The sequence below is a fragment of the Cyprinodon tularosa genome, unplaced genomic scaffold (assembly GCF_016077235.1).
Source record: "Cyprinodon tularosa strain WSP-4 unplaced genomic scaffold, ASM1607723v1 ctg164, whole genome shotgun sequence".
NCBI lineage: Eukaryota > Metazoa > Chordata > Actinopteri > Cyprinodontiformes > Cyprinodontidae > Cyprinodon > Cyprinodon tularosa.
The window spans coordinates 972565-989861 of record NW_024038475.1 but is presented as its reverse complement, the minus strand read 5'-3'; the positions used below and the strand labels follow the sequence as shown (position 1 = coordinate 989861).

The 17297-nt window shown below is 37.3% G+C and overlaps 1 protein-coding gene across 1 annotated transcript in view; it reads right to left on the bottom strand.

Annotated features, from left to right (window-relative positions):
* Positions 1–16046, bottom strand: part of fgf22 (fibroblast growth factor 22) — a 35625-nt gene extending 19579 nt beyond the window's left edge. The window contains exons 1-2 of the mRNA XM_038280749.1: positions 15720–16046; positions 14921–15626 (exon numbers count right to left, since the gene is read on the bottom strand). Coding sequence (XP_038136677.1) covers positions 14921–15293 — 373 coding nt within the window. The 5' untranslated portion in view covers positions 15294–15626; positions 15720–16046. The remainder of the gene's footprint in view (positions 1–14920; positions 15627–15719) is intronic.
* Positions 16047–17297: the final 1251 nt, after the last annotated feature.

The following is a 17297-nucleotide window of genomic DNA, read 5'->3' as shown; positions in this document are numbered from 1 at the left end:
TTTAAGGGGTACACATTTAGTGCCTTGGTAAACAGTATCTGCTGAGGTTTTTGCTCAAATTTAGACCTGTTATATAAAGTGTCTTAAAAATCAGGGTTTACAACATGTTCTAAATAAGCTTGATGTCTTTACTGTTTTAATGTACCACTCAAACACATGATCATGCTTTTTCCCAAACTATTATATTATTAGCTCGAGGTGTATGGTTCCAGTCTTGCCATGTTAAAAACTGAATCATCAGCACATCTTATGGTCCTTTTTTCCTGCATATAACATTCTTCTGACCACTGTCCCTGATTCTCCTGAAAGAAAGGCATCCTAACAACATGGTACTGTCACCATGATTAACAGTAATGATGATGGAGTGAGGTCAATGTTCAGTGTTGATTTTGCTAAATGTAATGTTTTAAATGTTATTTCTGGAGGAAATTGGTTGAATTTAAATTTTCTCACAGGATCAGAGTCTTGGGGCCTGAATTCTTATAGAGACACAATAAACTTTAAGTTATTGCTAGTAAGACATAAAAAAGATATGTTGTAAAGGTTGTAAAGTGAGAAATACAGGATTAAATATTTTTGTAAACTACAAGGCTCCTCTTCTGACTATTTCTTGTACTACTCTCCGCCCTTTAAAATAGGGCCATTTTTAGCAAAAGCTAAGTGATGCTATTCAGACCATAAATGTACATTGATTTTTGTAAAGTCAACTCTTTACCTATATCTCTTTTGGCAAATAGAGATATAGGTAATGTCTTTTTAAAGAGCTTACATTTAATTTCATTTTTTTTAGATTTTAGTATAAATACGAAAATAGAACTTTTGCCAAAAAATATCAATTTTTATAGGGGATCTACATATTGAAAAAAGTTATTTTCAACCTTATGAAAAGAGAATTAGATCTAAAATAAATAACAGGTCCTTTTGGAATTATTTTGTTGATTGAACTGATCCAACAATCAGATGGAAAAAGGAAAAATTGCAATTGTTATTTTCTTCAAAAATGATTAGTTGGTTAATTGCATTTTTATTTAAAATTATAAAGCGTTGCTGTGAAAAGCCCAAAGACCTACTTGTTGCTACAGAGCCACAGTTTGCAGATGCCTGACCTGTTCTATTTTTTATTTTAGTTGTTTAATTAAAAGTACCTAAATGACTGTAGTACTAGTGTTGAAAATAGTGTGTGCAAATAAACGGACAAAGATCTGAGACGTATGTTGCTGCTCTGTGCCACCCTCCGAGTTGTGATGAGGAGCATGGCCTCCACCATGAGAAAAACACCCATGTAAACACGAGCTTGCACGTGTCAGTGTGCATGTAAGTACGCAAACATGTATGAGCTTGAACCAAGCCCATTGTAAGGTCTGGTTCATATTAGCCATTAGGGAACAGAAATGCACATCTTTTTCAGTTTAGGGTGTACTTCATGCTCCCGCAATGGCACAAGTATAAACACAGACACATGCACTCAGAATGCACAAGCACTCACAGTCTGTGCTCTGACATGATGCTCACATCCTGCCCATGTGAATTTAGTAAAATGGCCTCAGAGATAAAAAGCAGGTATGTCTGGGTTTGTGTAATCTGCTTCAGAGGTCTGTTGGTGTGCCAGGACTTGCATTAGACTGGCTGTTCCCTATTTTCTCTCACATATATGTTACAATCTCATTTGTTCACATTAAACATGGAGAAAGTTTCAAACTATGAGGTAAGCATATAATATAATTTGTATAATCTAAAAGAGCAGGTTTAAGACAGTCTTGACTTAGTGCATGCTCATGTGCTCCTGGCACTGCATCCGCTAAAACACACCAGTTTAGTTGAACAACACAGCCATCATGTCATTGAGTGGATTTTAGAATCTTCATTTCTAAATGAATAAATTGTCACACAGAAACATCAATGTATTTTCCATGAATAGTTTCAAGAGGGCAAAGAACTTTCCAAAAGTCTGAAGGAGCAGCACCTAAGGAAAAATCTGCACATCAGTACCCTCACCAGAGCTGGACTGGGGTTAAAAGATTACCCGTACATATTGTGCCACAGTTTCCCACAATGATTATTTATACAATTTACAGAAACACACATCGTATCCCATCAGTTGGGGGAGTGGGCCGAGGACCAGCCTCTGGATGTGAGAGAATGTCACCCCTCATAGCCTTGGTAGAAGCAGGAGGGAGTCTAGGAGTAAGGGCATATATGCCCAGCCACAAACAGGCTTAGGAAGGAAACTGGACTTTCGCTCAGTTTTTGGAAGACATTTCAGCGCCTATCCAGGATTCTCTGTCAGGTCTGTTGGCTCACACCAGAGCAATCTGTAGTTGGAGAGCTGATGTATTGAAGCAGCATGAAGGTCCATCCTACTGCATACCTTCCAAGTCAGATGACATCAAATAGCCACTCCTTGTTCTTCTGGATTGGTGGAGTCTTTTGTTGTGTTGGATAGGTGTTAGAACGACTTCCAAAAAATGTATGTAAAGGTCCATTTACACTACCCTCTGAAAACCGATCCGTGCCAAGTTCGAACAAAGCTTGGATAATTTATCTGTGCCGACCTCAGTTCCTTACGGCCATTTACACATCATGCTAGCATGGTTCCTCGCCTCCTAGTGACGATCTACACTACTACTGCTCTCTAGCTGGAAAACTTTGTGATTATTTTCTGTTTAATCCATTATCACCTGCTTAGCATCCTCCACCCAAATTGCAACAAGACCCCAGTTTCGGCGTAATTCCAGGTCGCATTGTGTTGTTTCAAAAATGATATAAAATCCAAATAAATGATTAAAATAAAAAACTTTTTGAAAAAAATATTTCTTAAATACTGAGTAATTGATAATATAGCATGAGTTGATTAGAATAAATGTTTATAAAAATAATATATTCATGCAGAAGAAACATTTTTCTTATTGTTTTATTAAGTAAAACATAAAACCAATATTTGTGGTACGTATTTGTAGATTTGTTACTGTATTCATCTTTGTATACAGAAAATAACAATAAAAGAGCAAATTTTTTGTTCAAACAAGAAATCTGACATTAACCTAAATGTAGGTGTGTTTCTCTCTATGGCATTTTTTTTAATAAAAACAAGTCAGTTCTACCCTTTGGGAAGTTACTCATGGTAGGTTGAGTAGGCTGAAATCTTATTCAATTAAGGAGCGATACTTCACAGTAGTATTATTAGTATAAGTTATATATTAATGTTTATATAAACATACTTGAGTCTTTAATAAAGTTAAATATTGATAATTCCCATATAACTACTTGTTTTCATATAAACAAACAAATCTTCTCATATGAGAAAGATTGAATATTTTATTGATAGATTTTTTTCTCTGAGCTTCTCTTCACTTTCCTCATGTTTTTGTGGTTTATTATCAATTTTCAAAGATACAAAGACAGTAAGCTCTGCAACTCTGGTCAGTATATAGTTTCTATTATTTTGGGCGCCAGTGAAGGGGAGGAGTAGCTCCAAGGTTAAGAGACTAAAAAAGAAAGTGGGCCATGTTTCAAATGTTGTTATTTTTTCATATATCAATACAGTTAATCATAAATAATTTATTATAGATAAATAAATTAAACTGGTTATATTATTTCTATTTATATTATGGCAGCCCTGGGCCACTAGACCTTGTGTCTAATGGGCAGTCCAGCCCTGACCTTGATATATAATTTTAAAACTTAAACAGTTTAAATTGTTAATTCGATAATACTCATTCACACTGAACTTGCCTTCATTGCTACTGGAAGTGAATATTCAATGGCTTGATTACAAATATAAAGCTTAACTTGAACATCAGCTGAGTATTCCATTCTATTTGTCATTGTCTGCTTCATAGCTGTACAGGATCAACCCTCTACTAAAGCTCTTGACTAATCCTTAGCTAAACTGAAAAAAAAACATTTTTTAATTTGTTTTAAGTAAAATGAAGAACATTTTGCACATGTATGAATAACTAAACTATTAAACAACACAAAAAAGATTTAAAGCATTTATATTTTATCAAATCTCTTATTACACAGAGGGATGGGAAGCAGGAAATCATTAATCCAACCCTATATGTAGCCACATCTAATAATAAAATACATTTTGATAAACAACTCTGCCAAGGAAAATATAAAATTCAACTTTCTAGCATAGTTGCTAAATACCATGTGAAGCTGGAAACAGGCTTTCACAAAAACTTGCACGTACTGTTCCAACAGTGAAAGAAAGATGGTGTAAAATTTTTTTTTTTAGTATAACAGGTAAGCGTGGTTTTGATAGGTAGATAGATGAAGCTACCTTTGCAAGAAAGCCTTTAAAGAAGGATTCATGTCATAAAATTTTTGATAATATTGTGTTTTTCACAGTATTTAATAAGAAAAAAAATCTGCGGTTGTCTTTAAAAGTAGGCTTTTCAGTTGTTTGGTGTGACAGATTCAACAACCAGTAATAAATATTTTTTGGTCATAATACAATAACTGACTAAAACTATTTTTAGAAAACAAATAACAAGGCCTATTGTTCCCCTTCAGGAGGCCAACAACCCTGTCCTCTAACCAGAGCTAAATGGGTTTAAGGGCATACTGTAGTTGGATGAGACACTTTTAAAAGGTTAAAAGCTGTGTCTCTAAAAACTTTTGATAACGTTTCTTCATACAGTATGCTACCAGCTGGTGGAGCTGCCCAAGCAAGGCTGCTTACAGCAGGTGCGTCTTCAAACAGACAACACATATTTTAGGCTGAATTGGATGAACCAAATTCAGCACTTTTTTACAGCTTATATTTCTCTCTTAGGCTAAATGGCGGCTTATTTGCAAATGTGAGTTAGCACAGTTGCTTTTAAGTGTTTATTTTCTTCTTTTTTGTTCTTTACCAGTACCACCTTAATGTATTTTGTTGTATCAATCACTAGTACTGTAGTGCTGCCAGCAATCCCACATGTGGACAAACTTGTTGGTGCCCTTGTTTAATGAAAGAAAGACCCACAATGATTGCAGAAATAAATTGAATGTGACAAAAGTAAAAATGAATTAAAATTCTATAAAGATGACTGAACAAGGTCAGACATTGTTATTCAACCATGCTTCAACAGGATTATAATAATAAAAAAACAACTCATGAAACACGCCTTACAAAAATTATAGTACCCTTAACCCAATATTATTTTGCACAAACTTTTGAGGGAATCACTGCAATCAAATGATTCCTATTACGGTCAGCGAGACTTCTGCTCCCCTCAGCAGGTATTTTGTCCCCCTCTCCATGAGCGAACTGCTCCAGCTGTCCCCAGTTTGAAGTCTGCCTTTTCCAGACAGCATGTTTCAGCTCCTTTCACAGATGCTCAATAGGATTCCGGTTATGGCTCACAGAAGGCCACTTACGATTAGTCTGATTTATTTTTTCCATTTAGCTATTTTTTGCTTTTGTAGCTGTGTGCTTTGGGTCATTATCCTATTACCAGACCCATGACCTGTGACTAAGACCAAGCTTTCTGACACTTGGCAGCACATTTCTCCCTAGAATACATTGATAGTCTTGAGATTTAATTGTATCTTGCAGAGATTAAAGACACCCTGTGCAAGATGCAGAAAAGTAGCCACAGAGCATAACATAGCCTCCTCCCTTTTAACAGTAGAGACCAAGTAGGTTCTTGAGAAGAAAACAGGAAAGTGTGGACTTGGGGAGAACGGGAGAATGCAGTATAAATATGGGTAAATTGGAACAGTAGCATACTCATGATGCCACCACACGCTCGGCTCGTCTGGAGCTGCATTTCTCCTCCTCTGAATAATGGTCTCTAGATGATGATAAATTCTTACTTTTTGAATTTATTGGGGTAATAATAGTTAACATAGTCAGACAAACACAAATAAAATGAACATTTTGCTAAATAAAACAAAAAAATCACCATCAGAGCCCGCTTCCTTCACACACAGGTATGCCAAGAGAGGGCTGCTGCAGACGGGCTAGGATTAAACCTGGCTACCATTACCCTTGGAGGTCTGCTGGTTGCCGCGGTCCTCTCAACTTCGGAACATTTTATTTATTTTTTTATTACACATTAAATGGGTAAAAGTATAATGTTCTCGCCTCAAATGATCTTAAAATATTCTTTCATTGACCAACACAAACAGAAAAGAGAACTTTTAACTCAATACTCTGAGCTCTGTTAGGGCTAACCTGAAAGCTGCTGCAGCCAGGTTGCACACTGGGACAGCTGTCAATCTCAAGACGGACAAATCTGCTGTGATGCATACTCGGTAAACAGGGAGGGGCGAGAACAACAACCGGGGACTTTGTCCATTCTTGGTCTGCTGTTCTTGTGGATTGGAACAGTACTAGGGCTGAGGCTGATGACGTTTCACGAGTACACGAGCACCTGAGAACTCACTAGTACAAATATTGAGAAATGGCCACTGTGTTTTAAGACGTACCTTTGAAATTACACAGGTGTTCAGATACACCTAAACGTAGGGAGTCTGTCTTTACCCTTTCATATAATATTGACTGTATCATACAGTGAGGCTAAAACAAGTGCACTGCTTTTTAAAATGTCTAAGCTCTACCTACAACCCCAAAAAAGTGCACCAATTTTCTCTCTCTGAATAAAGAACCAAATTCTCTCCTCTCTGTCTTTCAAAATATACTTCTTAGCTGCAGAGATGGGAAGTAACGAAGTACAAATACTTTGTTACTGTACTCAAGTAGATTTTTCTGATATTTTTACTTTACTTTACTACTTATTTTTATGGCGACTTTTTACTTCTACTCCTTACATTTTTACACAAATATCTGTACTTTCTACTCCTTACATTTAAAAAAATTGGCTCGTTACTTTAGTTTTGAATAATTTCAATGGAGTTACCGTTATTATTTTTCACGTCATCAATACCAAATTCAATCTAATTGGATGGGAATCTACGTTGCATTTGACGCACCACTACAAGATGAATCGGCAGATTCGGCGGTATTCATTGGCGGCAAATCATTGCAGCTTGGTGGCGGTGGCGTTAGCATAGTAGCATGGACGACGAGATGATTGAAAATGAACACAACGGAGATCTAGTCCTATTGGCAGACATCCATTTAAAATGTAGGCAACGGCATGAAAAAAGTGGTTTCTACTTTTAATTTTATACTTTAAGTAAATTTACAAGCCTGTACTTTGTTACTTTTACTTGAGTAAAGAAGTTTAATCAGTACTTCCACTTTTACCAGAGTATTTTTTAACACAAGTATCTGTACTTTTACTCAAGTACGGAAAGTGAGTACTTTTGCCATCTCTGCTTAGCTGTGACCATATTTAGATTTATATTGCTCCGCTGTTATTAGCAGGGGCTTGTTACGATGGTGTTAAAAGCACCTAAATCATTAAGGCAGCTGCTTTTGGACAGAAAACAAAGTATATTCATGTGGGAACATGCTTTGAGGCAGAGGCTGGCTTACATGGTTTGTTTTTTCTGGCCAAAATCAAATAGTTAAACCTTCATGTTGTTCTGGTCTACCCTTTAATTACTGAAGTTCACATTAAATTACACATTAGAGGTTATTGTCTGCTTCTTACAAGCGTTTAGAGCATCAGTGCAAACATTTTTGATCAATAGCTTTAGGGTCTGAGTGGCTGGATTCTGGCACTGTTAAGTCATTGTGGGGGCTTCACACCCACAGGATATTCATGGCTATTTATAATGTCATAAAGAAATTAGCTGCCAGAGTCAGACTCTATAAACCTGCTGATGAACCCATTAAATTCAAGAGAGGAGCCAGAGCCACGCTTAGTAAAGGTTGTTAGCTACTAATTGCAACATTTTGTGAACCCATTCAGGATATAGAACCCAGTTGGCACTGATCTTTGGCTAATTAGGCCGACACTGACACTCTTGTCCTGCAAAGTTCCCAGGAAAGTGATAGCGCATTGGTTTGTGTGAAGGATTTCAAACCCCTGTTAACCAGGCATGCATGCAAGACTAATGTCTTCATGTTTAACATATGAAAAGTTTCAGTTAGATTTTCTACAACACATAGATCATTTGTAATAAAAGCACTATTTGTTAGATTTCACTCTCTGTCTGTCATCTAAAATGTTAACCAATGCCCTCACATTTGAAACATCCCAGAGGACAACCTTAATGCCTAATGAGCAACGGGAAACACTCCAGCACTCTTCTAGCCTTTAATTTCCACCTCAATACAGAGCATAGCATGCCTCAGCCCTTTTTCTAGCCTCATTACCATGCATATTCTCCTGCTTGAAATCACCAAAGCAGTTTTTCTTTCAGCCAGGTGCTTCCCTTCCTAACTTTGGGTGAGTTGAACTCGATCCAAATACAAATAATTACTTAGAAAGATTGTTTCACTAAATTAATTCCTCATTCCCAAGAACAGTCAAGGTTAAAGGGATAAAATATATGAGTATGATACTAACGGGTGACATCGGCTGGTTACTGTTATCAAATTATACATTTAAAAAATTATATTTTTGAAAGTGCTAAAATATTATATTGTAACATTATTGGATTTAACATTGGTTTAAATGATGTCCTGAAGTAACTTTTTAACATAACATAACTGTCTGCCAACCATCTACCACTGCAAGCTGCTAGTCATCTAAAAGAAATAAGACTTTTTTTTGTTTTATTTCCAAATATATATATATATTTTTTGTTTACAAAACTGACATATCTGAGAATTAAAATAAAGTTATTGTAAAAAAGGTAGTGAAGCCACACTATAGCAAGCCAGCATCAACTAATATTTGCAAAAGACCACAATAGGACACACTAGATATGTTTGTTATTGTAATTTTAACAAATTCTTTAATCCTACCATTTCTACCCATTAAAGTACTTTCAGTGAGTTGTCAGAGAGAAAGAATGGTAAAGACCGGAGTTTTCTCCAGCTTTCAGGAGAATAATGTAAAGCAGCGAGTCTCTTACTCTACCTGTTGATTGTAATACTGAATGCAATTATACTACAATGCACTTCCCTAAGACACATACATTTGGCTATTTGGAAATATTTTGAGAAACACATAGCCAAGGCTTAGAAACTACACAAATGTAGTGGAGATCTTTGCTACCAGAGCAGATAGCTTGATAAATAACTAACCAGCCATAATCAGCTTGGTATATTTGTGAAGCTCTAGAAAATAAAAAAAATAAATAAATCAATGATTCTGTGTTCTAAGCTCTTGTAAACCGGATGTTTTCTTTGTGTTTTTTGTTTGAATCAAAATGACAATAGCTGTAAATATAATAATAATAATAATAATAATAATAATAATAATAATAATAATAATAATAATAATAATAATAATAATAATAATAATAAATGTTTTTTCCTCAATCTTTGGGAATATTTTTGTTTATATACATGATCCATTTTCCGATTTAGGTCTGTTACATCCTGAGAACATTAAACAGTGAGATAAGGGGTCTGAAATACAGATACACTTTAAAGTAACAGAAGTAAATTTAATTGATGTGCATAAAATCTCTATGACATGGAATAAGTACCTGATTAAAAACCAAATTTACTCCTCAACACAAATAATCTGCATGGCGAATAAAATAAATCCTCAAGTGTTTGACTAAATTCCCTACCTCAATTTTAGGAATTATCAGTGTTAAAGCTGGGTAGAGCTATACATCTTTCTTTAAAGGGGCTCAGATTCACATCAGTCGCTCCTTTTCCTGATGGACAGCTTCCCCCTGTCGACAACAGGCTCGAAACATTTCCACAACATATTTCAGTGTGATGGTGGTTTTTCCTTAGGGTTTCCTTCCAAGTCAAACATTTTTAAGAAGTCGGAAAACTTATGCTTCAAACAGGAACACGTTGCACATCACGGGAAAGTCAGTAAATACAACACAGCCCAGCTGTGAGAGTTGCTTCAGAGGCAGAGGAGAACTAAAGAAAATCCACCGCAACTTCTGCAGCCTATTTTGCAAAGTGTGTCCAAAGTTGCAACGTTACATTTGGATTCACATCTTTTAATTTTTCAGTATTTAATGGGAAACAGAGGTTGCGTGGTATAAGTTAAAATGGTCAAATGTTGGCAGTCCGTGTCCCCTACATTTAGGAAAATATATTTGAGAAGATCCTTTTTTTTATTTTTATTTTAATGCAGTTTTAAGTAGTTGGTCTCAACTCTTAGAATTAAGAGGGGGAAAAAAGCAGGATACACATCAAAAGTCCAAGTCTAAGTCCAAACTTAAAGGTATGAATTTTCTCAGAAATTAAGTGTCCAGATTAATCTAAAATGACTTCATTGATGGATGGCATTCTTGCACTTATGGTTCCCCCCCCAAAAAATGTTTTAACCCATAAACTTGACCGTGGTGGGGCCTAAAAAACATTAGCCAATCTACATTGCCTACTGTAAGCGGATTGGCCACTTGTTTGTCAATTAATCATTTTGATTATTTACATAGGCTCCAAGCATAACTCATGCGCTGTTTGGCTAGCGGTCCTCCATTACGCCAATGCAGAAAGAAATATGCCTTTCTACTCCTTTTTTTTTTTTTTTTTTTTTTTTTTTTTAGGTATTTGTTTACTGTTTTGTGTAAACTCCAGCATCAATGGCCTAAAAGAATCCTGACAAACCTAACCAAAAAATAAATATTTTTTTTCTATGTATTTGAAAAGAGGAGAGACAGTGAAGGAGAACGGAGCCGTGTGTTTGTATTTAGGGGATTCTTTTCAGAGATGGTGTGTCCTGAAGGAGCAAAAGGGTCTGAAAACAGATGCTTTGGTCACAAAACATCAGCTGGATGGGAAAATTAAGTTTAATTCTGTAGTAGGTACTGTTTTTTTTTATTATGAAACATGCAGCAACGAGAACCCACCAACAAACTGTAAATATCGTTTGCAGTGTTAAAGCTGGCCGAGACCTCTTCCTGTTATGGAGATTTCCTGCTGACTAGGTGCATCCTGGCACTTTGCTGCCTCTCTAGGTGAAATACAAAATTAATGGAGGAGGCATTTTCCAGCATCGAGAACTTTGGAAGAGGAGGGAACCACAAGCTTTTGACATATGATCCACCACAGAATCCTCATCCATGCCTTCAATCACCGAGTACTTAAGGCCACATTGTACGACACTTGTTGAATAATGGGAATATCTTACCAGTTTTATCCAGTATTTACACAGAATCTTTTTTTTTTTTTTTCTGGTGTTGATATGCAAATGTTCATTCATCTCTTGTCAGACTGTTTAGATAGATCTACATTACCATTATTTTTATTGTTGCGCAACCAGCCTCAAAACATCAGATTAAGACATCGTTATTTTATTATTAGAAAAAAAAATTCAATCTTAGTTTTGAAGTGAAATTCTCCCCAGATGCCCTAGATGAGTGACCTTCTTTCTTTGCTTCTGATGTAACTAGGTCTTTACACCCAAACCCCTTCAGATCTCATTACAAACTTAGTCTGTAATCTGCCTGAAACAGAACTGTGGAGCGAAACAGGAGAAAGGGGAATGAATAAAAACAAGCTAAGTAGAATGACATAGCTTCATCTGTCAGTAGAACTTGACTCAGCATTCTCTGTTGTAATTGATCATGAGGCAGTTGCCGGGCGTGCCAGCACAGCTGCTGTCCTGTAACTCAGCCTAATTAGCAGCCTGTGACCGATGGCCCCGGACAGGATATGATGTGTACCTGCCTCTGCTGCTTTTCTAAACACTTAGGTGTGTTTTTCCCCTGTTTCGTCTTAGCTATAGATTAAAAGAAAACATGGAGTCCTCCCATTTGGCCCCTGAAACAACTTTACGTTGTTCCCTCTAAATATCTATTTTCGTAACTTGTAGAATAAAGTGGTTTATGACAATACTATGATTTATTTTTAGTCTTTCAGGATTTTATCATTTTTGTTCTATTAATAACAACTTTACAATAAGTTAGTAAACAGCTGCCCTAATTCTGATAAACTTCGCAAATGGTTATCAGAGGAGTTCGTGTTTCCACATGTGGAGGCAGAAAATTTTTCTTGGAAAACTTTGGAGATTTGACAAATCTTAGCCTGTCCTCCCCATTTTAGTTTTTTTGTCTGTGAATGTCTGTGTGTGTGTGTGGGACGCAGATTGGTAGGGGTGGGGGGTGGCGGGTCGGTACTAAAATGTCATCACTTTGAAAAGGAGTTTCCACGCTCTGCTCTCTACCTACTTTAAGGGGATTCATTGAAATTCTAATAAACTACTAAAGTGCAAGATGAACACAATTATGTGCCAGTTTTTGCTAGAGTTAAACTAAAGAGCATTAGACAAACACACACTCCTGTGCCAAACAAGTTTGGCATTTCTCTTTAACTGTGTCCAAGTCTTTAATCCCTCCATCCAAGTTCGCCTTCCTCCCCTCTTGCCTCTTCCTCAGCTGTTCCATGCCCCAGCTCCCTTGGGATTGATACAATATTTTCCACCCTCAATTACCAGAGAGCCTGTTGACTAATTCCAACTGTTTTTGCACCTGAGAGGGCACTGGGAGTTGGAGCTGGAAAAACTGAGTGGGGTGGAGGTGAGAGGGTAATGTAGCGGTGGCGACAAGAGTTTGAGGGCAAGCCGAAGCCCGCTAAACAGTGACACTTCAATCTGTCGTGGGTTAAAAAACCTCCCTATCTCTCTCAAACCAGATATATATCTCAATGGAAGGCACAGCACACTAACCTCATGATCTATTTTGTTAAATTTTAAGCAAAGCATAGATGACTGCTTGTTTTGCACTGTGTTCAGGTCACGATGCAGATACACACCCTAACTGTGTGAGCACAGAATTAATTTTTTCCAGTAAAGTTACTGAATGGATGATGGATAAAACGTAGAAGGAAATTGCATATAAGCAGAAAAGGGTTTCTGCTAAATACCATCTCTGAAGTGCAAAATACTTTTTGGAAGCAAAAGCCATGAATTTTAAATCACCATTTTCCCTATTTTTTTTTTTATGGCAAATTTCTTTCGTCTCCTAACAACAACTTCTGTAAAACGATCAGATTTATTCAGCACTTGGTAGATTCATTTCCTGCACCAGCTGACAAAAGTTTATGAATGATTAATTTCACATTCAAATCAAAAATCAATATGGGGATAATTAATCCTAGCTTGAGTTTAGGCAATTATAAGTGGATTTTTAAAAACTTTGCCAGGTGACTGTTAATGACAGTTAAATAAATATCTGCCAGTCTGCTCAGGGAAGCAGTGGAAGCAGACTGACTGACCTGTCATCCCAACCAAGCAGCTGCTTTTCCCTCAATAGCTAAATGGAAAAAGTCTGACTCAGCTACTTGTATAAAAAAGGTAATAACAACCAAATACATAAATATTAATGTCAAAGGCAAAATATGTCTCTAAAAGCTATCCAGTCATTCGGTAAGCATGTGACTAATGGAGAGGGAGGTCAGATCACGGCCAATTTTCGTTCTTTGGGCTTTGTTCAGCTTTTAATAGGCAAAATACAGAGGAACAGCTTGCAGCATATTGTCATTTACGGCAATGTAATGTAAGGAATATTTTGTGGCACTCAGTATCATCAACTTCGAATTGTTTGGTTTGATCAGGGATATTCCAGAAGAATCAACTTGCTCATCACAGGAACAGCACAACAAATAATGGAAGTGGTATTATGGAGTCAGGGTGCAATACAAAGTCTTCTGTAAATGAAATATATTCAAAGAGGAGCACATCCATTAATATATACAAATTTCATCATACATTTCCAAGTACTAGTTTAAATCAGGGGACAAGCAAAACAAACAGGCCTGTCTTTTCTTTTAAGCCATTCTATAACTAAGTTAGAGGGATGTCAGATCCTGGCCAGATCAGCGTTTTCTAGTTTTGATTAGGTTTCAGCAGATAGTCCTCGACTGGATGTTTCGAAGAAAAGAAACCAACATGGCACCAAATGTTTGTTTTTTTTACCATTTCAATATCCAATTATCTAAAGACTTTCTATTAAATGAGAACATAGTTATATGAGAACAGCAGATACTGCTTACCAACAAGAGTTTGGTCAGAAGTAATATTCTAGCATATATTATCTATTTTAAAACTCAACTATAATAATGAGTATTACAGTCTATAGGAAAAGGATGTAACATAATCTTACACCTCTATGTTGAAGTGTATGTCAAATTAAAGCATTTCTTTGAATTACATATTTAGTTTTATCCCAAATATCTAACTATAAAATCAGAATGTTAGATATTGAAATTACCCATACATGATTATAGAACAGAATATAAAAGTAACAAGGGACTAGAGAAGAACAAAATGATAAGGTAAAAAAAATAAAGGGCAAACAGGTAAAGACGTAAACTGACCTGGAATTAGGATTTATTGACTATGTTATATTTTTTTGCACAGGTAATAAACTGTACATTAAATTTGCTGACGTCCAGTGTTTCCAAGTGTAAGCTGTTTCTTATAAGATATATTAGATTTGCAGTGTATGCATTTAGAGAAATGTTTTTCTAATGGAAATTAACCCCACAGACTAAAAGTATTATGATTACTAAGAGGATAACCTGTGAACAACAAAATCTAATCTGTGTTTGCTTTTCTTGAAACATCACCCCTGCTGTAGTTAATACCAGCTTACTTAAGGCCTGGTGCACCTTCTACACACCTCTGACAAGTTAATTGGCAATGATACAGAGGCTTTTTTCCAACCCTAATATGCAGCACCAACTGATGCTCAATGTCTTTCCTCAGTGCCTGCTCTCCCATTAGTCTATCTCCACACTAGGGTATTCCGTTCCTACTTAGCAACGCCTCTCATGATTCAAAACAACAGAAATAGCACTCTGGTAATGTAACCTTTGGAGATTCCCATGCACTATAAAATTGATCAGATGACAAAGTTCGGTCATAAAAGTGGAGATGTCACAAGATATAATAAGCCTTGTTTTTTTTTTTTTTTCAGGAACAGAACAGCTACTTACTATCAGCATAGTTTTTTCGCCGAGTGCCATCCACTTTTCCGGATTTGTCAATGCAGAGGAAGAACTTGTTGGCTGAATAAAGCCGCCGGAGTCTGACGTCACCCTCCAGGTGATTGTAACTACGCGTGTGCCTTTCCAAAGTCCATGAACAGTTTATGCCGCTTTCCACTCCCTGAAGGGGCTCATGCCCTGCTCTAGGAGGACAGGCCCCTGTGGCCCTGCCAGTGGTGAATAGGAGCAGGGAGAGCCATATCAGGGTAAAGGAGGATGCAGGAGGAAGGGGGACGAACGTTCTAGTCGAGGTTGCAGCGGTGGTGGATCTGAAGTTAAGCTTAGGGCACAGATGAAGTGCAAATGACGTCCATCTGTACATGGTGGGTCAGGCTCCCAAGGTGCACCTTGTGCAAGCTGTAGACATGCTGATGATCAAGCAATATCAGTGCGGAGGGTGGGAGTCTTGCAGATGGAAGGGATGGAAATGGCAATCACAGCAGATCCTCTGGTTGTCACTGATAGTCTCCACTTTTAGTTAAAAAGCAGGACGTTCCCATGGAGTGAAAATTGCCAAAGTCTCTCTCTGGTTGTCATCTTTTGCTTTGAACTCACTTGTTCTGCTCCATAAACATGCTCCACTCTCTTAAGTCCATCCTTGATACAGCTCCTTCTTGCTCCTCGATGTCTTCCTCACTGCTCAATGGACAAAGTCCTAGGATGTTTAAGGATAAGCATGAGTGCAAGTTTTTTGAGTTTAGTCTAATTTAATGAGTCTTGGTCTTGATGTTAGGGTGAGTGTGTGCACCTTGCGATGCTCTGCTCTTTCCAGCTGGATAGAAACAAGTTGCCTGTCTGAGCTGCTCACCCGTGGCTGAGAGAGAGTTGAATGAGAGTTGTTGATGACTGACTCTGTGTGTGTGTCGGTGTGTGTATACCCGGGAGTGTGTGTGTATGACACTGCGAGAAATGGAGAGGGAGCAAGTATGGGAGGGAGTGACCCAGTGTAAGTCTGCGACAGTGAGAGAGGGAGGCAGTGGGTGTGTGTGTGTCAGAGTGAGTAGCAGGCAGTGAGTGTGTGAGAGAGCTAGCATAGGGCAGCAAAGCAGTAATCTACCGGCCTCACGCTCTGCTGTGTGCAGTCAGTCAGTCATCTTCAATGTGCCGGTACTGGCTGAGCAGTCCTGCATTTTATCCTGTGCAGGCCAGCGTCTAGGGGCATAAAAGAAGAAGGTAGGTGGGGGGATGGGGGTCACTGGGCTCATTCATCTTGATTTCTAACAAATAAAAAAGTTTGCACCAGTTACCATCTAATTCTAGTAATCTTCTCTCAAAGAAGTGTACTATTTTTTTCCCTTTCTTGGCCACAAACACCTGGAAAAACTTAAAGAAAAAAAATTCTCAGTTCCACCCAATGACCTTTGCTATCTCTCCTTGATATGAATCATTTTGTCGCAAAGCAGTCCCATTACTGACACACCAGCTAGGAGGCAACTTTTTTTTGACAATTTCATGCTTGTTTCTTCTCTTCAGGCACATGGGACAAATTAAGGGAAGGCTTTTCTTTTTTTTTAACGGCTGCTGGTTTAAATCATTGAGCAGTCCGAGACACAGAGCAGGTTGCCTGTTGCAGGTTGAAGAAGTGTTAGCAGAGCTATTCCAGAGGATGCCTTAGAGACTTTTTGATCACCTGTGTTAATATTTCAATGAAACACCCTCTCTGATCTCTACCGTTTAACTTTGCAGAGCGCGACGGAAATGAGAAACACTTTTTTTGTGACTTCCCACACTTGTTTTTTTTTTACAAGCTGTATAATGATCCTGATTAGGTCCAGGCAGTGATGCAAAGGCTGTTTATTTATTGATGTTAATATTTATGGTATCTTTCTTGAAAGTGGGATATAAATATATAAAGGTGACTTTGAAAGTTTTGTTTCCAATTTCATCTGTCATGCAGCTTAGTTCTTTTATTGTAATGAAGACATGCAAAATCTGTAATCATTGTAAACGTTTAATTCTTTAATAAGAGTCTTGTTTTAATTGCAGGTTCTACAGTTTACCTTATTGGTTCAGCACTAGAAGTGTAGGAGAGTTTGACAGCAGCTTTACAATCTTAAAGCCTTTAAACCACTTCTGGAACCTGCTGGTGTTCTTTCTACCCTACATTCAAATTTTAAACATCCATAAACATGAACAAAGGGCTCGAGGAAAGAAGCCAGTTATTTGTTTTCTAAAAGCCTGAACTTCCATCTTCTTTATCTTTCACCAAGTTCCCTTTTTCCACATAAAATTGTTTACCCTTATTTATAGGGCTTTGACTCTTAAAGATTTATTTTGTTCTTGATTTTCATTCAAACTTTAATGTTTCAGATCATCAAACAGATTT